Source organism: Entelurus aequoreus, linkage group LG19 (genome assembly GCF_033978785.1).
Source record: "Entelurus aequoreus isolate RoL-2023_Sb linkage group LG19, RoL_Eaeq_v1.1, whole genome shotgun sequence".
Taxonomy (NCBI): Eukaryota; Metazoa; Chordata; class Actinopteri; order Syngnathiformes; family Syngnathidae; genus Entelurus; species Entelurus aequoreus.
Genome location: NC_084749.1, coordinates 10,007,023 through 10,027,632, shown reverse-complemented (window position 1 = coordinate 10,027,632; position 20,610 = coordinate 10,007,023). Strand labels below are relative to the sequence as shown.

Genomic DNA, 20,610 nt, shown 5'->3' with positions numbered 1-20,610 from the left:
AATAAATGGAAATGGTCATTTGGTATGTAAACTATATTGTCCAATACAGTCTATGATCTTGTCTAACAAAGCTAGTATGTTCCTGCAACCAATGCTTAGTGTGATGGTGCTTAGCTCCTAGTGTAATGCTTAGCATGCTAGCCCGAATTCTTCATTGGTGTTTACATATTGTGGACTACATGTACCAAGTTATATGGCAATATGAAAGGTTTGAAACAGTAGCCTATAGGCATACCTTGGTAAAATGTCTCCTCTTTAGTTTTGGGCATACATTAGGCTGCTAAGTATGCTCTACTTATTTTCACCAGTATAACCATTGCTAGTGTTGGTTGTAGTTGGTTTCAGTCTTTGTTTTCTGATAGTACTGACAATAACCATATGATTGTTGTGTTATTTTAAGCAGGCATGATGTACTTCTTCCTGAAAATAGCCTCATTCTGTGTAAAATGTGTTAGTTAGAGATTTGTTATTGACAAAACGCTTGTCTATTCAGCTATTATGGTCCCAGCACCTCAACCCCTAGTAAGAGGCAGTGATTGATTGATTGAAACTTTTATTAGTAGATTGCACAGTGAAGTACATATTCCGTACAATTGACCACTAAATGGTAACACCCGAATAAGTTTTTCAACTTGTTTAAGTCGGGGTCCACTTAAATTGATTCATGATACAGATATATACTATTTTCATAATACAGTCATCACACAAGATAATCATCAGAGTATATACATTGAATTATTTACATTATTTTCAAGTTTGGTTGGTATCAACACTTCAGTCATCCACAATTGCATCATCAGAGAAATTGACATTGGAACAGTGTAGGTCTGACTTGGTAGGATATGTACAGCAAGTATTGGACACAGAGAGACTGGTCAGAAATTATAAGAAAAAGTGTCTACATTTGATTGTTTACATTTGATTATTTACAATCCGAAGAGGTATGATGAGGAAGGGAGGGTGTTAGTTTAGGGTTGAAGTTGCCTGGAGGTGTTCTTTTAGTGCGGTTTTGAAGGAGGATAGAGATGCCCTTTCTTTTACTTCTGTTGGGAGTGCATTCCACATTGATGTGGCATAGAAAGAGAATGAGTTAAGACCTTTGTTAGATCGGAATCTGGGTTTAACGTGGTTAGTGGAGCTCCCCCTGGTGTTGTGGTTATAGCGGTCATTTACGTTAAGGAAGTAGTTTGACATGTACTTCGGTATCAGGGAGGTGTAGCGGATTTTACAGACTAGGCTCAGTGCAAGTTGTTTTACTCAGTCCTCCACCCTGAGCCAGCCCACTTTGGAGAAGTGGGTAGGAGTGAGGTGTGATCTGGGGTGGAGGTCTAGAAGTAATCTGACTAGCTTGTTCTGGGATGTTTGGAGTCTAGATTTGACGGTTTTGGAGGTGCTAGGGTACCAGGAGGTGCATGCGTAATCGAAAAAGGGTTGAACGAGAGTTCCCGCCAGAATCTTCATGGTGCTTTTGTTGACCAGAGAGGAGATTCTATAGAGAAATCTCGTTCGTTGGTTGACCTTTTTGATTACTTTAGTTGCCATTTTATCACAGGAAAGATTAGCCTCTAGAATGGAACCTAGGTAGGTGACCTCATCTTTCCTGGTGATAACAATGTCACCCACTTTTATAGTGAAGTCACTGACTTTCTTAAGGTTGATGTGGGACCCAAATAGTGGATGTTTGAAGTTCCTTGGAGTAGCCCAGTCCATCCAGCTGGATTCGGCTACGTATCTGGGAACCTCAGTCAGGGAGATGGGGAGGGGACTACAGAATTCTGACCGTGATTGCAGTAGCACTTCTGGCCAGATTATTACATATGACTCCTTTGAAACAACGTTGCAATATGGTTGTATTTGTAAATTGAGACAACGTTGATGTCTAACGTTGGATCCACATTGTTGGTTGGGAAATTACCCAAAAAATGTAAAATCAACGTCACAATCTGACATTGATTAAATGTCGTCAAAAAAAATGTTGTTTCAACGTTGTAGAGTATTGGTTGGGAAATGACCAAATTCCAATGGTCAAATCAAAGTCAGAACCCAACATTGGTTAACCGTTGTCAAAAAGCTGTTGATCCAACGTTATGTTTGAGGACCTAATTCAACAAGTTCTCAACATTGTTTTAACGTTTTGTGCCCGCTGCGTATAGGCTCTAGAAAAAATGATGTATGGATGGTTAGTTTAATCATATCAGTCATCTGATGATGTTTTGTGGAATAAAAGCCAGACCCTGTTTTTCAAAATGGGTTCTGACTGTAGATAGGAGGAATAAGGATTTTCACAGTCAAACTTGATTTGGCACATTTTGCCAAGACGTTTTTTCCTGTATCCTACGTATAAGCTAGCAAGAGCGCAGCTAATTAGGAACCCCACAGATCTCGTCAGTGACTTTTTCCACCTCAAAGAAAAAGGCTCAAACACCCCAAAAAACAAACGGGGCAGGGCCAGTTGAGTGGGGTCCTCGGATGGTATCGGCTCTGGCGGGGCGCTGACAAGACGATCAAATGTGACTTATGAGGAAGTAAACGTAGCACAAATTGACTGGTCTACTGTTCTAAGACACCGCTATTGTAGATATTCTTTTGAATATTTTTGTTGTGTTGCTGGAACTGGATTGAATGATTGATAAACAATAAAAAAAAAACTGTACACATCACACACTTCTGCCATTTTGGTGTATACTTTATTGCGATGGTAAATAGTTGCATGAATGGAAATAAACATCAATGGATTGAAGGTTTAAGCACACTGAGGAGTGCAGCGACAGGCCAGGTGGGCCTCAGCGGTTTCCCTCAGGTCGATGCTCTTCTCGAAGATGTTGCCCAGACCCTCAGATCTACTCAGGCGGGATTCTGTAAAAGTACACAGGTGGTCAGCTGTGAGGAGGCACCGGGTAATGAACCTTCGTGTGGACTCACCAGTGGGCAGGCAGTGGTAGCCAACAGAGAGGTTGGTGGTTCTCAGCGGCATGCATCCAGGCAGACAGCGCAGCACGGGCTCAACCGAAAAGCATTTGGACTCCTGGCCGTGGACTATCGCTTGCTTCTCTAGCTTCACAGACTCAAGTTTCATGTAACACTCTGGGAGAGGTTCAGAAACAGCTGTAACTGATATAGTTCATGAGCAAGTCGAAGAAAGTGGGCTTTACCTGTGTTTTCCCGGCAGCTCTTGGCAGGTAGAACCCAGGAATGAGCGAAGCTGACTGCGTTCTTGGTCACCCGTCCAGAGGGTGTGCGATATTCTTGCTTGCTCTCCCCATCGGCTCTTCCGCAGATTCCACTGGTCTTTCCCCTCATCCAGTCCACAACTTTAACCTGGAGGAATGCATTGCATGGTGCAGCGTTAGCGGGGTCATGGTTAGGTTTTCACCTTGTGCTGAATACCTTCACAATTTCGACGTCATAGTAGACTTCCTGAAGACCGTGTCTGGGAGCAAGGAGAGCGATGCCCTCTTTCTTCTGTTTGATCTGAATCTTGGCTGAAATACAGTCCCAAATCAAAATATCCATGACGTGTTCACTTGCGGTACTCATGAGTCCAGAATGAAAAACAAACCTGTGGGATGCTCGTACGGCAGATTACTGCGAGGGACTTCGACGCCATTGACCTTCACCATGGCAACGCCGGCCTTCTGATACAGTTCAACTTCACTGTTGAAAAACACATCTATGAAGGATATGTACTTCCTGGAATGGTGTGTGAGTACCATCTTACATATCAGCAATCTTCACGGTGACAAAGTATCGTTCGTGTGTTTGGTCTCTCTTCAGCAAAATAAGGAATTTATGTTCTTCTGAGGAATCCTGAGCCAAAACCTGCTGGCAAGAGTGCGGCATCTCGGCCGTGAACGTCCTGTTGTTGAATGTGGTCACTTTGTCTTTGACCAGCTTGCACTCCGCTTGACAGGGTAGGAAAGAAAGTCCTCATTATGTTGTCATTCAGGGTCAGCCTAACCTGAACTTTTTGCCTGGATGTTTAAAAACTGTAGACTTGGAGTCACTAACTGGTAGACTACGGTCTGAGTCTATACAGACCTGCACATATAGTCAAGAAATTAGGGTGCTTTTATTTTGACAGGCGGAGCTATTATAGACTTTACGGTACTGGTTGTGATTGAAACAGGAAATCCGCTAACCAATTGCATGCGAGTTAACCATCCCACGTGAATGCCCCTCTACTGACTATCCAAACTAGTGTACATTTGTTTGTACTGAATCCCCTGAAATCAAATGTCTTTCATTGTATTTGTACATATTTTTTTGTCACTTCCACTCCATTGACTAGAACCTAAAACATGTTTTTACCTGCGTGAGCCTTGGTAACCATGTAGGAGATGGTGTCCACCCAGTTGTTCTTGTATGCCTGCAGCTCTGAGGCAGTGTCTCCGAATGGCAACGAAATAGGGAGAAGCATGTCTTGTTTGTAGATGGTCCTCTGTAGAAGGGAAGTCAGGGTATGGAATCTGAGTGAGACATTTTGTGAGTGCCCTTAAAGACCAGAAAAAAACCCTCTTTACCGTTGGTGTCTTCAGGGTGACATTCAAGCTTTGCTCTGTAGAAACAGCCACTGTCAGTTTGATCTCGTTACGAGGATTCTTGGCCTTTGCCAAGCCAATTCCAGACTCCTGAGCGATTCTAAACATGTACTCGGACAACCTGGGTGTCACAAAAAAAAAGGTCATTCAGATTGCCAAGCGTAAGGACAAAATAAATGCACATCTGATCATGACATTACCACTTTGCGTAGGACTTCATGTAGCTCGGAAGTTTGTCCCAGGTCACCTTCAAGCGGAAGGCTGGCTCTTGTGCCACAACACCAGTTTCAGCTGTGATCTCAGTCTGATATTGTTTACAGTCAATGCCCCATGCAATCTTGGCCTAAGAACGTGCCGGTCAAAATTAGTTCCCCTATAGCTCAATGTTGAGAGACAATATTTAAAAGTTGCACTGTTACTACCATCAGCTTGTGGTCGCTCAGCATCACGCCATCGGCACAGATCCTCCAGTTGTTCTTCTCGGCCAGGTTGGCTAAAATTACCTGCAGTCTGGAAGTGGCCTTGTCAAAGTAAGCTGAAATCTGGTATCCTTGTACCTTGTGGTCTGCTCTCACAGCTCGGATCAGAATGGTCACGGATGGGTTGACAACATTAGCAAGATACTTAGCCTATAACCCATGAAATGTGTAAAGATGAGTTATTTTTTTTTAAAGTGTTTTTCCCAATTGTACACAAAATACTTGTGGTAGACTCACATTCTTGTAGATGGTCTCAAAGCTTTGGGCACTGCTGTGACTATCGGTTTGAGCTACAGACGGTGCATGCTGCAAAAAGGATAAACATGGTTGAACCAAAGTACTTGACATGGTGCCTCTATTATGTGAAAGAGGAAATACCTTGTGGATGTGGTTCTTGGTGAACTTCATCTCATAGAGTTTTTGCTATAATGGAACAATAAGAATGTTAAACGGGTCACATACTTGATGTCGCACGCTTGAGTAGTTTATGCCTTACCCTTGAGCTGGACTTGGAGCTAGATCTGGAATACACATGACTGCGGGAGGAGCTGCTGGAGGAGCTACTGGAGGACTTGCTCGAATGGCTGCTCGAGGAACTTCTCTTGGATTTCTTGGTGATGGGGGCAACAGCGTCAACCATCTTGCTCTTTCTGCGAGAGGAGCTCGAAGATGAGACAGAAGAGCTTGAGGTACGTTTCGAACTGGAACTGGAGCTGGAGCTGACAGAACGAGAGCTTTTCGAGCTGGAGGAGCTGCTATTTGAGCCAGGAATCAGGATTTTCTTCAGTTTCATCAAAACATTCTTGTCCTCGAGAATTTCCTCCTCTTGATTCATGTCAATGACTTTGATGATCTTTTCTGCTGCTTTTTCTCCAATCTGAATCTCAATTTCTATTTTCTCAACGGCAGGTCCAGCTGCTGTAGCCGAAGAACGAAATAGACACATTGGTTTTTCAGTAACCAAAGGACAATTGATCTCAGTAAATTGATCATAGATTGTGAATACTTCATTTCACTTACCTGGTCGAACCTCAAGCAAAGCTGCATGTTTGCCGAGGACAGCGTAGAGTGGAACGTCTCGGATGAAGGCAGCACTGCGAGACTTCATCTCTGTGCATGCCTTGATTCCAAAGGTTTCGCTCTCTCCACAGAACTTCTTCTCAATGACCCTGATTAACTTGTTCATTTTGCTTGGTACATCCCCAAAGATGATCTCAGATGATACAGACTGTAACGCCAGCGCAGAGGAAAGGTTGTTACTTTGCAGAAAGGTAAACAACACACTGGACAAGCTTACTTCGCTTTTAGTGAGAGTTGAGGCCATTCTGGAAGAGCTTTTCCTTGACACTGGGGATGTAAGCTCAGCTGGAATCAAAGGTGTTATCTTTGCGGCGGCAAGATCTTCCACATTTCTCGCAACAGCATAGGTATCAACACTGTTAGATACAACAAAAAATAGAACGTCAGTCGTAGCAAACCTCAAAATGGATGTCATTTGAATGTGCCAAAAAATGTACATACAGTACAGATGCAATCTTATTGATGCCTTGAACAGGCAGGAACTCCAACTTGAAGTTGCCCTTAATCATGTCCATTCTTGCTTCGATCCTTGCTGGGGCAATTGTGTTGACTCTGGCTCTTGAGACCACGGCAGCCTGGATCAGCGCAGTATTCACACCCATCACTGCGTAGGTATGCATGGAAACACTGCAAGACGCAGAAATTAGACATTTGTGTCATGCATGTCTGTTATAGCTGTTATTTCAAATCAATCGATTTACCTCGGAATGAATGCAGCCTTCATGCTGATGTCAGATTTGAGGAGCTGGGAAGCATGGAATTTGTCAGGAAGTGGTGGTGTCACTGTGGCTTGGACTATGGATAGGGGACACAGTTTTTGGTGAACCAAAGTCAATACATTTATCACATCAGTGCTTTTTAAGCAGAAGTCCAGCTCACGTTCAATGGCTGTTGTAATCACAGAAGCGGTGTAGAAACTAAGCTCCAAAGGCAGACCGACAGTGGTGGGCAGGATGCGACGAACCTCGGCAAGCAGCAGTGGCTGAGCCAGGTTCAGTTTAATACCAGACATAACCCCATCCAAAGCCTTCTTTCCGTAAGCCTGGACTGCTGGTCCATTGGCAAACTATTGACATAGCATGAGACATGATCAAAATGGAGTCGCCACATGACATCAGTAGTGGAAAACACATACCTCTGTAATGTAATCAACCATGGCTTTGTCGATATTGGCAAAGGCGATCTCCTGTCCGAACAATTTCATGTACGCTGAGGCGAGGGGCTGGCTGGAAGGTTGGGCTCTCCACTCAGAGAGCTAAAATGATGTTTTTGAAAAAATAAACATGTTTTTCTTTGTTTGTTTTAAGTGCAACTAAAAAGAGGTCCGACCAACTTACAGCTTTGAGAACTCTTTTCATCTTGGTGATCCTTTCTGCATCGGCAGGCACATCCTGGATTTTCAGAAGGGTTTCCTGGATTCCCTCAGTTCTCACTCCGACCTGATAGGGTAAAAGGAGTTTCACTTTGCAGTGTTTTTGACTCAAAGGACATGAGTCTTGCAAAAACACTCCTAGACATAACCGTACCTCAATGACATCAGCATAAACTCCTGCCATGTAGCTGCGAGCCTTGGCCACGATTGTTCTTGGGAAAAGAGTTGCAGCATCGTTCACGTAGAAGGCACTAGCGGCAGCCCCGACCATCCAAGGACCTGCAGGGCACAAAATAGGAGCAGTCAAGCCACTTCAGTTAAAAAGCATGTTGCTATAAATTCTTGCCCTCACTGTAATAGCGATCAATGAGGAGAGCTCGGCTGAAGCGGTAGCTCAGTCTGTCCAGTTTGGGGCTGAGGATCTTCACAGCAACATTACATGCTGCAGCACTGCAAGCACAACAATACAAATAAAATGAACGCTGACCTTTGATAATCACAAATAGACAGTTTTAGTTTTTAGGCACTCACACAGACACAAAATCAGGAGAGGTGTTCCTCGTCATTGCCTTCATGTAAGAGTAGACCAAGCTGATAACCTGAAGATTTTTTTCTTTCAAGATTGCATCGGCAAGGGTTGTCACCAGACCCAGGGGCAGTTTGGTCTCAAACAGCACAATGGCAGCAACCATACGAAGCTCCGGGTGAAGGGCTCTATCCATAAACAGTTGAATGGCGATTTCCTGGATCTAATTCACACACGTGTGGTATGAGTAGACCTAAACATCTTAAAATATTGATAGAAACAAGAACATAACGTTTCACCATTTTGGGCTCTCTCTTGGCAATGTTCCTCAGAGCCAGAACCCCCTCGATGTGAACTTGCAGTGGCAGGTTAGCAGCAGTACCACCAAAGCTAGGCAGGATCTTCAAGATTGGCTTTAGACTATTAGGATGTCCAGCGTTACCCAGAACTTTGAGAGCCACAATGATTTCGTTACGGTCTCCCTTGGCAACAGCTTGGACCAGCATATCCTGAATGGGCTGTGGAGGTGAAGAGTAACATGACATTGTCGCTGATGTTAGAGTTACGGTTTAAACATACCCTGATGAGGTCAGCTGGGCAAGTTGGGTTATCCATGCAGTATTTAGCAACCAGAGTTCCGTAGCCAAGTGCAACAGTCTCTTTCAGAAGTAGGTGTTCCCGGATCTTTTGCTCCGGCATCAGATCCTGGTGAAATCATAGAAATAGGTGTCACAACTCCAGATTTAGTTTTTTTACTGTTACCCTAGATGGTTTGAAATATTGACTTGCCCGTAGGAGCCTGATGGCCTCCAAGTCTGCAGTCCCCATGTGTACAGACGTCACTGCCAGCTGGCCTGCTTCAGGGAGGGTAAGATCACCAGCAAGGAATTGTTCCTTGAGGAACTTTATTGCAATATGAGAGCCAACGGCAGAGATAGTTTGTAAAATCCAGTATCTGTAAGAGAGAAATATCATCTGTCAATCAGTATTGCGTCAATTTTGGCTGTATTTAAAAGAAAAAGGGAAGGCTACCTATGATCTGGACGGGTTTTGAACTGTGACCAGATGGCCTTGATAGTCTCATATCTGGCCACACGCAAAAGCTGGATGAGCTCAATGTACTTCAGAGGTGCGTCTTCATGGGTTTTGGCCACATTATTGGACACCAGGTGGTTCAGGACCTCCACAATCTGTCAAACAGAATTTGAAGTTTGACTAGAGTAGGAAGATTAAAAACTTTTCATTTGTGGCCTAAAATGTACTAAAGTACCTGAGTCTCGGCATTGCTGATCCTCAGAAGCTGGATAGGTGTCTGGAGCAGCTCACTGCCAAACTCGTACTTCAGGGATCCACGGTGAAGGTATTCAGCTCTGACAGGCTCCACAGGAGCGTTTGCCATCTCCAGGAAGGTCAACCGTTGCCTGTGAATCGACATGCACTGTTGAACAAAGTCCTTATTGTGAAACATACTTTTCATCTCAGCAACATACTTAGCCTCCATCTGGGCAGCACCATTCAGGATGTTGATGGGAGAGAACTGTGTGACCTGTGTGGAGGACGCCTCCAAGATCAGAGCACCTGTGGCTGCTGGTTTCATGACGTAGTCAAAGGCAACTGTTCCCTTCAGACTTTTTCCTCGCTACACAAAAACAAAACACATGATTTGAACACTTTAAGGAGTGGATGACACTCGCTTGAATTGCACTTACCGCCTGACACTCAACACATCTCTCTGCGTAAACCAAGCCGATATCCTTGATGATTCTCTCCTGGCAGTGGTCCAGGTCCTTAGTCTTGGTCACAAAGATGCGGTCTGCCTGTGTGTCCTCACTGATCACATAGTGGGTCTTGCACACACCCTTTATGCCAGCCTAGTTGAACCAAACGTAAGTCAAATGATGAATGTGAACTGAGGTAGCCTAGTTGTATTACGAGTAGTTGGTACCTCTTGAAGCTCGTAGACGTTCACCGTCTTCTTGATGTTGATCTGGAAGATGTTGATGAGTCCCCTGACGATATTCAGTACAGAAGCAGAGACGCCCGCCGGTGCGTACACTTTGCCTACAACGCCGTTAGCGTACTCAAACTTGATTGGCGTCAACAGCTGAGCTTGCAGGGCTGAGGTGAGCTTCGCGGCCGGGGTGAAACTGTCTTTGGGCCAGATGCCACTGTACTCAAAGAGTTCAGGTTCTACGAGCTAAAAAACAGTAAAGCGACAAGCAGCGTCAGGATTTAGTGTCCATGTGAAAATGTGTTTCAGATTGCGGAACGCCATCTCGACCTTCAGCATCAAGGTGTCGGCAGCCAATGCACTGATCAGAACTTTGCTCCTGATTTTCAAGCCGGCCCGAGCCAGGCCCTCCTCGGGAAGTCCACCCACCAGAAATGCTTCATACTTGTATGTGTAGGTCTTTCCCACAGCAAATTCTGGAGCTGCATTATTGTGGGCGAAAAGACCGTGATGGATTTTGAACAAAAAACGTTTTTCCTATATATATTTTTGGGATGATACAATGGAAAAACTTACCAAACTTAGCCGGGGAACCAACTGAATGAAGCATGAAAATAAGAAGAGTAAGTTTAGGTTAATGACAGAACATATACTCTTAATGTGTTTGTCCTATCATCAAAGAGCAATTTCCATTCAAGTCTCAACTTTGAAATGAAAATGACAAGAAGACATACCCGCTAGGGCCACAGCCAAGGCTAGCACGAGCACCCTCATGGCAATGGATGTGACTGATGGTCGTCAGACGCTTCCTTTTAAAGACCTTAGTCAGCTGACCGTGTGCCCAGAAAGGTGTATCATTAACCAGACATCAGTCTGGCTGTGGTGTTATCTTGCCCTGGTCACAAAAAGGCAAATAAAAGATGGCCCAGATGAAAGAAGTCATCTCAACCTGACTCTTGACTGTGGAAGCACCAAAGAAGTCCATTCTTTCTTCTGCATCCATTTTCTATAGGAAAGCTGGAGCCTATCCCAGCTTACTTCTAATACTTGACTGGTCTCCAGCCGATCGCATGGCGCACACTAGCTGCATTTCCATTGCAGTTTTTTGCTAAATAAAAGCGATATTTCTAAAATTTCGATAACGTACATTTGCGACATGTAAGGGTTTCCACACTGAAAAAATAAAATTCTGTAAAAAAAACGGTCATCTACTGGCAGCTACGGCTGCCAAACGAAAACCATAAAATTAAAGTAAAACATTGTAAACCAAATAATGATCAAAAACATTATATTTACAAACATTTTCATGAAACGTTTTGCGGAAAAATATCGTAATTTTACAGATTTTTACTAAATTATTAAGATCAACCACCTTTAATAAAGTGACGATGCAAACAGTTCTGCAGGAAAACACCTTTATTCTACAGCATGGGTGTCAAACTCTGGCCCGCCGTGTAATTTCACTTGGCCCTTGGGGCGATATCAAATTAACACTACAGCTGGCCCGCCACCGCATTCACCACTAATTCTAATACTTGCCAACCCTCCCGGGAGTCTTCCACACGCCAGCCAGTCAGCCAGCCAGTGCGGCTTCAGCATGCACACACAAATGAATGCAACGCATACTTCATCAACAGCGATACAGGTTACACTGAGGGTAGCCGAATAAAAAACTTTAACACTGTTGGAAATACACGCCACACTGTGAATCCACACCAAACAAGAATGACAAACACATTTCGGGAGAACATCCGCACCGTAACACAACATAAACACAACAGAAATACCCAGAACCCTTTGCAGCACTAACTCTTCCGGGACGATACAAGGTGTATGTGTGTGGGGGGGAGGTTTGGTGCTAGCGGGGGTGTATTTTCATTATTGTTATTTTATTTTCAAATTTATTATTAGACTGTGGAAAAAGTTTATTTTGATATTTACCTCAGAAGGCTGCGCATAGAAAAGAGGCATTCAATTTTTATTTACATTTTATTTGATATGCCATTGATATTTTTATTATTATTATTATTATTATTTGAAACTCAATTTTGCATGTCACTATATATATATTTAATGCAAAACTTGTTTGGGTCCCTATTAAAAGGTTCATTTGTTCAACCTTGGCCCGCGGCTTTGTTCAGTTTTACATTTTGGCCCACTCTGTATTTGAGTTTGACACCCCTGTGTTAGATTGTTAGTATGGACATAGACTTTTATATAACAAGCTACATATTTAATGAAAGATAATTACTGTAATTTTACATGAATTTGAAAGTAATTTAAGAAAACAGAAAATGCTATGTATAATTAATTTGGTATTTTTCTGTAAAAAAAAATAGAAATATACATAGTTTGTCATTACATATTACTTAAAACAACAGGCGGATTGTTCATTTACAGATAATGTCTGCGATTCTACAGTTTTATAAACTATTTTAAGAAAATTGAAAAATTACAGTAGAAATTTAGAGTAAATGAACCATAAAAGTAGGATTTTTTTTTTCAGTGCATTAAAGGCTGTTTTGCGTAATTCTCGTAAAATCTCCACTTTGAAGAAGATATTGCAGCCACTGCTGTTGCCGTGATGTCAATAGAAGATGAAGTCAGCGGGTGATTGCTCAAAGGCAACGTCCTTACGGTCCCCTTGACGCTTGTCGGGGCATGTGGGTCTCACAGAGCCTGCGGGGAAGGGACCCGTGAGACGGCCCGACGCGGCGATGCTGCCTAGCTTTCTCCTGCCCACAGGCTGACCGATCGGAGACTTACGGACCCTTTAACATTGTTCAGACATGTGTGGGTCGGCCTCTATTGCAGGAAGTCACCCGCTAGACGGCCTGGTGCAGCCTCGCTCGACAGATCGGAAGCGAGACCCGGACGACCCTTGTTGTCCTGCATTGGCGCCCCGCCGGTTCAGTGTTTAGGTGCCCTCTAAATGTGAAGTGTTTCCATCATGCTTTTGCCAAAAACTTCAATATCGAAACGTCTCAAAAACCACCTCATGAGAGCACAGAAATGTTTTATCGGTATTTGAGAGGTTTTTCAAGATATTACCAGTTTCTTATTGCAACATTTAGGTTATGCGCATTTCTAGGGGTAATGGATACGCAGCTAGTGGTTCACGTGGTTAACTTCCAGCGTCGTGAAAGGTTGTTAGTAGCTGTGTTTCCATTATCCCTAGAAATGCGCAAAACCTAAATGTTGCAATAAGAAACTGGTAACGAACAACTTCAATGGCGATAACTGAAGCTATTGAGGAAATTACTAATGCACTGGAGCATAAAAGATATGCAGTTGGTATTTTTATTGATCTAAAGAAAGCCTTTGATACCATTAATCATTCAATTCTACTAGATAAAATGGGAAGATATGGAATTAGGGGGCTGGCTGGTGACTGGTTAAAAATGTATTTAACAAAGAGGGTAAAGTTTGTTAAAATGGGTCAATTTTTATCTGATACTCTTGGCATTGCTTGTGGTGTCCACCAAGGGTCCGTGTTGGGGCCAAAACTGTTTTAATTAAATATATTAATGATTTGTTTAATACATCCAAAATACTGAAATATATACTATTTGCAGACGACACATATATTTTACAGTAGTGATGACTATAATGAGCTCATAAATACAGTAAACACAGAACTAAACATAGTTAAAAAAAAATGGATGGACACAAATAAAGTATCTTTGAATATAAATAAAACTAAGATAGTGATGTTTGGAAATCGCAACATAACGTCTGAACAGAAAATAAGTATTGATGGTACCCAAATTGAAATCGTAAATGAGAATACATTTTTGGGAGTAATAATTGATAGTAAACTATCATGGAAACCTCATGTCAGACACATTAAAACAAAAATCTCCAAAAGCCTCTCAATTATAAACAAAGCAAAACTATACCTCAATGAAAATGCACTCCGTACTCTATACTGCACCTTGGTACTCCCATACCTTACATACTGTGTTGAAGTATGGGGGAATACTTACCACAACACAATTCATCCTCTGATCATATTACAGAAAAGAGCAGTGCGGATCATTCACAACGTTGGTTATTTAGAACATACTCATAATCTGTTTATGCAATCAAAGTTGCTCAAATTTGATGACCTTGTTAAATATAATACATTAATAATGTTATATAAAGCTTTTAACAAATTATTGCCGCCTAATCTACAACGTTTTTTTACAAGACGAGTGCAGGCTCATAACTTGAGAGGCTATGGATATTTCTTATTGCCGAGAGCTCAAACCACTCGTAAACGTTTTTGTGTGTCTGTATGCGGAGTAAAACTATGGAACAAACTGGACTTACAACACAAGCAATGCCAAACTATTAATGGATTTAAACTATTATACAAACATGGGGTCTGGTTCAAATATATAGATGAGGATCTTTAATTTGACCTGCTGCTATACTCTGTCTCAAAGTGTTAACATGTGCTCAATGTTTCCTTACCATTATTGCTATGTTGTCTATTACCATTATTGCTATGTTGTCTATTGCCATTATTGCTATGTTGTCTATTACCATTGTTGCTATATTCATTATTCCTACATTGTTGATACAAATGATTGTTACAGTGTAATAATTATTGTTACCTGTGGTAATGCCACTATGATACAACATCTGTATTATAATCCTTGAACAAAGTAAGAGTGAAACTCATGTGAATAATCACTGAATGGAGAACTGGGGGTGGGATTAAATAAGTTATCTTCTTCCCACTCCCTTTCAGGCAAAACTGGACAATCATGCACTATATTAATTTATATTATTATGTATTGTCAACTTGTACTTCTTTATGTCATTGCCTGAAATAAATAAATAAATGAAAAAATAAATAAATAAATATCGAAACGTCTCAAAAACCACCTCATGACAGCACAGAAATGTTTTATGGATATTTGAGAGGTTTTTCAAAATATTACCAGTTTCTTATTGCAACATTTATATTTTGCGCATTTCTAGGGGTAATGGAAACGCAGCTAGTGTTGATGTTTTCAGATCAACTTTGGCTACGCATTTTGTATGTGTTGTTCGAGGCTGGTCTCCATTCTCAAATATTTGAAAATAAATTACAAAATACCTATTCTGTCCTGGTTTGAACTCAGTTTATATGTCATCAAAAGAACTTGGGAGTGACCAGCATTTTAAATTCCCCTTGGAGGAACATCTGGTCAGACGCAACAGTTTCCATTGCCCCTAGAAATGCGCAAAACCTAAATGTTGCAATAAGAAACTGGTAATATCTTGAAAAACCTCTCAAATATCCATAAAACATTTCTGTGCTCTCATGAGGTGATTTCTGAGACGTTTCCATATTGAAGTTTTTGGCAGAAGCATGATGGAAAGACTTCACATTTAGAGGGCACCTAAAAACTGAACCGGTGGTGCGCCAATGCAGGACAATGAGGGTCGTCTGGGTCTCGCTTTCGATTTGTCGGCGGGGACGAGCGAGGCCGCACCAGGCCGTCTAGCGCAGGGGTGTCCAAAGTGCGGCCCGTGGGCCATTTGCGGCCCGCAGCTAATTGTTTACCGGTCTGCCACACATTCTGCAAATACTATTGTAAAAATGAAAAAGAACATTAAAAAAAGTGGAATGAGGTGAAATCTAATTAGAAAAAGTTGCAATGTTGACACAAAGCTGCCATGCAGGCTGTTTTCTTCTTCTTTTGTCTTTCTTTATTTTTCTTTTTTTGCCATTGCTCAAAAAAAAATAATGACAAAAAATCCATGCTATAATGAATTATTTTCAAAGCTCCAATTACTTCAAATATTTCACTTTAAAATGTTTTATGTGGTAAATATTGCATATATTGTATAGTTGCCTTATAAAAACATCAATGTTTTATTTGACAAAAGAGCATAAAAAACAAACAAAATAATAGTTCAAACGTAAAATGGACAGATATATCTGAATTTGATCTCGTAACTTAAGTGTTGAAAGTAAACGAAAAACCTAATAAAAATGTATCACTTTATGAGTGGGGCACATTTTGGATCCCAAATATATTTAGTGGTATTTTATTTATTTTTTTCACTGTGATTACTTAAAAATATTAAATAATTAAAATCAACGGTGTCCTGCAGTATTGATCTTTTAGGACTCTAATTACTAAATACTGCATATTTCAGTTTTACTGTAAAAAACAAAGTTGTTTTTGACAGAAAAGCCATAAAACCTTTTTTTTTTATTACTTTATATCAACTTGAAGTTGATATAGAGATTTACTGTAAGCGTTAAATAAAAAATATTAATAATAATTTGACTTATTTTTTAAATTTTAATGACTGAGACCCTTTATGGTCACCGGGACCCCTAAAGGTAAAATAAATTTTAAAAATCCATATATTTTGTTATGGTTTGAAAATGAAAAATATCAAAATGGCCCCCACATGCTTTAATTTTTCCGTGTGCGGCCCTCAGTGGGAAAAGTTTGGACACCCCTGGTCTAACGGGTGCCTTCCCTGCAATAGAGGCCGACCTGTTTTGCGAAAAACTGCAATGGAAACGCAGCTGGTGACAAGTTTTTTTTTTTCGCTTCAGAGTTAAATGTTTGAGATTGTCTGTATTTCCTGTAATGTTATGAAACTTGACTCTCCCGACAAACTGTGGAAAATAAGCAAACAACGGTGGCAAACAGACTCTAACATGAAATATGTCATCATGTCCTGACCTGCAATGTCGTCACAATCCTGCCAACTTGCTCCAGGATCTGTTGACTTGATAACACAACTTTACTATTGAAAAACTCCACCATAATCGTCCTCTGCAATGGACATTTTTGGGGTCTATTTCTTTTGACAAGAGTTACACATACATTTTTAAAAAAAGAACATACTGTTATGTAAAACACAAATAGCCACTGTGGAGGACGCTGGTCACAATCATCCAAATAGTAGAAAAGATGACAGGAAATCTCAGATGGCCCACTTATTGTTCACACATTGCAGTAAAAATCAACTATTGTTTTCACCCCAAACATTTCATGTGAAAACCTAAGCAGCTTTTATTTTTCTAGGTCTCGGGAAGATGTGGTTTGTATCGAATGTACTGTATGTGTATGAAATTACAGGCAAGAGAAGTAACACTGGTCTTGTATTTGCATCGGAATTGAATAGTTAAAAGTTAAAGTGCCAAAGATTGTCACACACACATGAGGTGCGGTGAAATCATCCTCTGCATTTGACCCATCCGCACAGGGGAGCAGTGAGCAGCAGCGGTGGCAGCGCCCGGGAATCATTGTTGGTGATTTAACCCCCAATTCCAACCTTTGATGCTGAGTGCCAAGCAGGGAGGTAATGGGTCCCATTTTTATAGTCTTTGGTATGACTCGGCCGGGGATTGAACTCACGACCTACCGATTTCAGGGCGGACACTCTAACCCAGGCCTGGGCAATTATTTTAACTCGGGGGCCACATTTAGAGAAAAAAATGTGTCTGGGGGCCCGGGGCCGGTATATCTATTTTTAGGGACACTAATACAAAACTTCACAATAATGTCTGATTGAATGCTAAAAACGTTATGACAGACCGACCGCCTTAAAAAACGTAACGGAATTTTTAATTTTTCTATGAACAATAAAACATTGAATATTGACAAAATATGAATGTCACACCCCCTTTCGATCGACATATTTTAGAATCAAGTGAAACGCAACAAAAATGCAACAAACAGTGAAATATGAACGCGAAGGGTACAAAATAAACCCACCTACGATCTGATACATCACTAAGCTTTAGAACTTTGTTGTGAAAAGCTCCTTCCGCGTCTGTGGAAACGCTTCCCGCCCACACTGCTTGGTGCCTCGTCTGAGCTGCTGTGACGTAGATTACCATAGTAACTAATTAGATGACCATAGTAACTGGTAGAGATGTCCGATAATATCGGTCTGCCGATATTATCGGCCGATAAATGCTTTAAAATGTAATATCGGAAATTATCGGTATCAGTTTTTTATTATCGGTATCGGTTTATTTTTTTATTTTTTTTATTTTTTTATTAAATCAACATAAAAAACACAAGATACACTTACAATTAGTGCACCAACCCAAAAAACCTCCCTCCCCCATTTACACTCATTCACACAAAAGAGTTGTTTCTTTCTGTTATTAATATTCTGGTTCCTACATTATATATCAATATATATCAATACAGTCTGCAAGGGATACAGTCCGTAAGCACACATGATTGTGCGTGCTGCTGGTCCACTAATAGTACTAACCTTTAACAGTTAATTTTAATCATTTTCATTCATTACTAGTTTCTATGTAACTGTTTTTATATTGTTTTACTTTCTTTTTTATTCAAGAAAATGTTTTTAATTAATTAATTTTATTTTATTTAATAATTTTTTTTAAAAGGACCTTATCTTCACCATACCTGGTTGTCCAAATTAGGCATACTAATGTGTTAATTCACGACTGTATATATCGGTATCGGTTGATATCAGTAATTAAAGAGTTGGACAATATCGGAATATCGGATATCGGCAAAAAGCCATTATCGGACATCCCTAGTAATCATCAAAATCACAATAAGCACAAAACATTGTATAGACTTAGACAAACTTTATTGATCCACAAGGGCAATTGTTTCACACAGTAGGTCAGTTACAATATAAAATATAACATATATGGAATATTTACATATTATATATATACAGTATATAATATATACTGATATATTATATTATATTATTATATAATAAATACAAAAACACAGTTAAAATGCATAAACATTGTGTAAAAAAACAAAAGTTAAAAGATTGAAAATGACGATAAATACCAAACAATCTATAAAACACAGTTAAAAATGGATAAAAAAGATAATTGTGTCCAGCTCAGCTTATGTTAAATGCCAGCACAATTAAGTGAGTTATTTTTTATTTTATTTTTACATTTCTAATATTCCATGTTAAATGGTGATGATAATTACTAAACTATTTGTGTTATTATTTATGATTGCGTGACTACGGTTATGTAAGAATGCACGGTTTTTTTTGCACGTAATCTTTTGTATTTCTACTCAAATAAAAGCACATAAAACTACTTCCGTTCTGACGTTACAGACCGGAAACGATCTCAATACCGCCAGCTTGCCGTGGTGTACCCTCATGAAGAGGCATGATAAGTACTAAAAGAAAAAAAAACGTGGGTATAGACGTGGGAAGGAAAATCACTTTCTAGCCACTTTTTCTTGGTTCACTTTTTGGCCTAAATCTACTAATAAAAGTTCCAATCAATCAATGAAACATGCCTTGTTACTTTGCAGTGTCTCAACCTCGCCACTAGATGGTGACAGAATTGCATCAACCTTTTTCAATTCCTTTTGAAGACGAGAGCTGCTGGAGTTGTGCAGCAGGTCCGAGGTTCAAACACGGGCGTCAAACTCACATCAATTTATGAAATGAATTCCATTTAATCATCGTTTATTAGTCAATGGATTCCTTATTTGCATTGTGATGGACAACAATGCATGAAACTGCATAGCTTTTCAACTTGAACATTATCCTATATTGCATAAAATATATTATCATACGTTACAAATGTATATTTTTTTTGTTATTGTTATCATTGAATTGTACACTTTGAAAATGACAATAGATTTATACAGTAAAACTTATTGTTTTCTACACTGTATTACTGTAAGTAGAAAAACATCTACCACTGTTTATTTGTGGTAAAATTCTGCCAGTTTTTTAATGAAAAATCTACAGATGTTTTTACAGTTTATTACTGTAAATGGAAAAACGGTACCACTTTTTTTTTCTCTTTTTAACGGTAAAAAAAATAACCTGGCAGCTCGGTTGCCAGAATGAAAAAAAGAACAGTGGTACTGTTTTTCCATTGACAGTTTTATATTGTAAAAAAAAACACGGTCAATTTGACATAAAAATTCTGGCGACTAACTTGCCAGCTTTTTTTCCATGAAAAAAAACCAGTGGTACTCCATCCATCCATTTCTACCACTTGTCCCTTTCGGGGTGGCGGGGGGTGCTGGAGCCTATCTCAGCTGCATTCGGGCGGAAGGCGGGGTACACTCTGGACAAGTCGCAAACAGTGGTACTGTTTTTACATTTACAGTCAAATGTAAAAAAATACACGGGAAATTTTACATAAAGAAATCTTGCGACTAACTTGACAGTTTTTTTTTGGGGGGGGGGGGGGGGGTTTACATTAAAGGCCTACTGAAACCCACTACTACCGACCACGCAGTCTGATAGTTTATATATCAATGATGAAATCTTAACATTATAACACATGCCAATACGGCCGGGTTAACTTATAAAGTGACATTTTAAATTTGCCGCTAAACTTCCGGTTCGAAACGCCTCTGAGGATGACGTATGCGCGTGACGTAGCCCGGGGAACACGGGTATGCCTTCCACATTGAAGACAATACGAAAAAGCTCTGTTTTCATTTCATAATTCCACAGTATTCTGGACATCTGTGTTCGTGAATCTGTTGCAATCATGTTCATTGCATTATGGAGAAGGAAGCTGAGCAAGCAAAGAAGAAAGTTGTCGGTGCGAAATGGACGTATTTTTCCAACGTAGTCAGCAACAACAGTACACAGCCGGCGCTTCTTTGTTTACATTCCCGAAAGATGCAGTCAAGATGGAAGAACTCGGATAACAGAGACTCTAACCAGGAGGA

At 40.5% G+C, this 20,610-nt stretch overlaps 1 protein-coding gene across 1 annotated transcript; it reads right to left on the bottom strand.

Moving 5' to 3' along the window:
* Positions 1-2,678: 2,678 nt before the first annotated feature.
* Positions 2,679-10,720, bottom strand: LOC133635094 (vitellogenin-2-like). The gene is made up of 33 exons (XM_062027855.1): positions 10,669-10,720; positions 10,277-10,428; positions 9,941-10,192; positions 9,705-9,866; positions 9,486-9,634; positions 9,266-9,416; positions 9,028-9,185; positions 8,785-8,950; positions 8,575-8,700; positions 8,295-8,513; positions 8,001-8,218; positions 7,822-7,919; positions 7,624-7,748; positions 7,435-7,536; positions 7,233-7,352; positions 6,977-7,163; positions 6,799-6,892; positions 6,539-6,724; positions 6,315-6,453; positions 6,038-6,245; positions 5,514-5,935; positions 5,396-5,440; positions 5,255-5,323; positions 4,961-5,167; positions 4,739-4,881; positions 4,521-4,659; positions 4,309-4,438; positions 3,719-3,902; positions 3,560-3,654; positions 3,388-3,482; positions 3,153-3,318; positions 2,923-3,084; positions 2,679-2,856 (listed from the first exon to the last, which is right to left on the bottom strand). The coding sequence occupies exons 1-33, from the start codon at positions 10,718-10,720 to the stop codon at positions 2,744-2,746; spliced, it is 5,034 nt and encodes a 1,677-aa protein (XP_061883839.1). The 3' UTR covers positions 2,679-2,743.
* Positions 10,721-20,610: the final 9,890 nt, after the last annotated feature.